The sequence below is a fragment of the Eimeria acervulina genome, genomic scaffold, assembly GCF_000499425.1.
Source record: "Eimeria acervulina Houghton genomic scaffold, Eah_scaff2075, whole genome shotgun sequence".
Taxonomy (NCBI): Eukaryota; Apicomplexa; class Conoidasida; order Eucoccidiorida; family Eimeriidae; genus Eimeria; species Eimeria acervulina.
In genome coordinates, this window is record NW_013548680.1 from 1 (window position 1) to 1,485 (window position 1,485).

The window sequence follows — 1,485 nt, forward strand, 5'->3', positions numbered from 1 at the left end:
TATATATATATATATATATATATATTGCGCGCATGCATATTTGTCGATTTATGCATTTTATTTTGCAAGAGTATTTCTTTTTCGCGTTGGTTTTTTGTCTGTAGGCAGATATATCTGCTGTATATTGTTTAGGGTTTAGGGTTTAGGGTTTAGGGTTTAGGGTTTGTGGATGCTCAGGCCCTGAGGACCGTTTGAACAGCCGCTATTATTTGGTGGTTTTGCAATCGCAAGACAAATTAAATGGAGAGAGAGTTAAAGACCTCATTAAAGCAGAAAATGCTAAAGTCCGCCTTAGGGTTTAGGGCCTAGGGTTTAGGGTTTAGGGTTTAGGGTTTTGAGGGACAAGGGTTTATCTGTAACCGTGCAAGACGAGCAATTCTGGTTTAGAGATGCTTGATGGTTTTGTTGTTTATATTTGTTTTTAGTTTTATGTTCTAGGGTTTTAAATTTAAGGGTTTATTTTTTAGGGTTTAGGGTTTAGGGTTTAGGGTTTTGGGGTGTATGTGCAGGTGGGTCGTCGGTTGGGTAATAAGAAGTTGAATTTTAATTTTTGTCAATCTTTTGAGGCTTTAACTGGCTTTAAAAGAAACGGGGTGACGCCGTTTAACTGCAGAACCTCTATACCTGTAATTATATCGCTTAAATTATTTTCTATTCAACATTCGCGCGTCTTTCTTGGAGGGGGTGCACCTGATCTTAAAATTGAAGTACCTCTCATCGATTTAGTTCGGCTCACAAACCCTATTGTTGGCATTGTTAGCTAAATACTACTGCTGCTGCTGCTGCTGCTGCTGCTGTTTGTGTTTAAGCTGCAGCAGCAGCAGCAGCAGCAGCAGCAGCAGGGGCTGCAGGAATTATACATAGCGAAGGAATTAAGAATTTGTTTTTTTTTGTAGTTTTTTATTTACTTGCGTTACGTTGACGCCGTACAAACTATAATAATAATAATAATAATAATAATGTCTTGTCTTCTTGTTTATTAGCTTGCAGCTCAGTTGTTGTTGCTGCTGCTGCTTCTGCTGCTGTTAGTTGTTCTGCTGGGCCTGCTTCTGCTGCTGCTGCTGTAGCTGCTGCCAGCTGTTGCTGCTAGCCGTAAATTCTCTTCCTGCTGCAGCGGAGTAAATGCTAGTGTGTATATGCAGGTAGATATTTAGACTTCTTTATTCAGGTGTATGTACAGCAGCAGACACCTGCTTTCATTGCTTTTTGCTGCTGCTGATGCTGCTGCTGTTGCTAGCTGCAGTGTATATGCAGGTAGGTGTTCAAACTTCTTTGTTCAGCACCTGCTTGCATTGCTTTTGATTTATATAACAGAGAAGCAACCAGGTTTATTTAGAAGGAGGTTTTCTTTGATTATATTTGTTTGTTTGTTTTGCTGCACTTGCGTTGTGTTGCTGTTTTTCACTTCTCACTGTTGACTTCAAAAAATATATAAATTTTGTTTTTCTTTTGTTATATCTGTTTTTGTTTGTTCTCTGATTGTGG

At 39.1% G+C, this 1,485-nt stretch overlaps 1 protein-coding gene across 1 annotated transcript; it reads left to right on the forward strand.

Moving 5' to 3' along the window:
- Positions 1-177: 177 nt before the first annotated feature.
- EAH_00064890 (YbaK / prolyl-tRNA synthetases associated domain containing protein, putative) lies at positions 178-764 on the forward strand (the record flags this gene model as incomplete). The annotated part of the gene is made up of 2 exons (XM_013392916.1): positions 178-284; positions 510-764. Coding segments are annotated over 2 exons (362 nt in total), but the record flags the coding sequence as incomplete, so codon positions are not given.
- Positions 765-1,485: the final 721 nt, after the last annotated feature.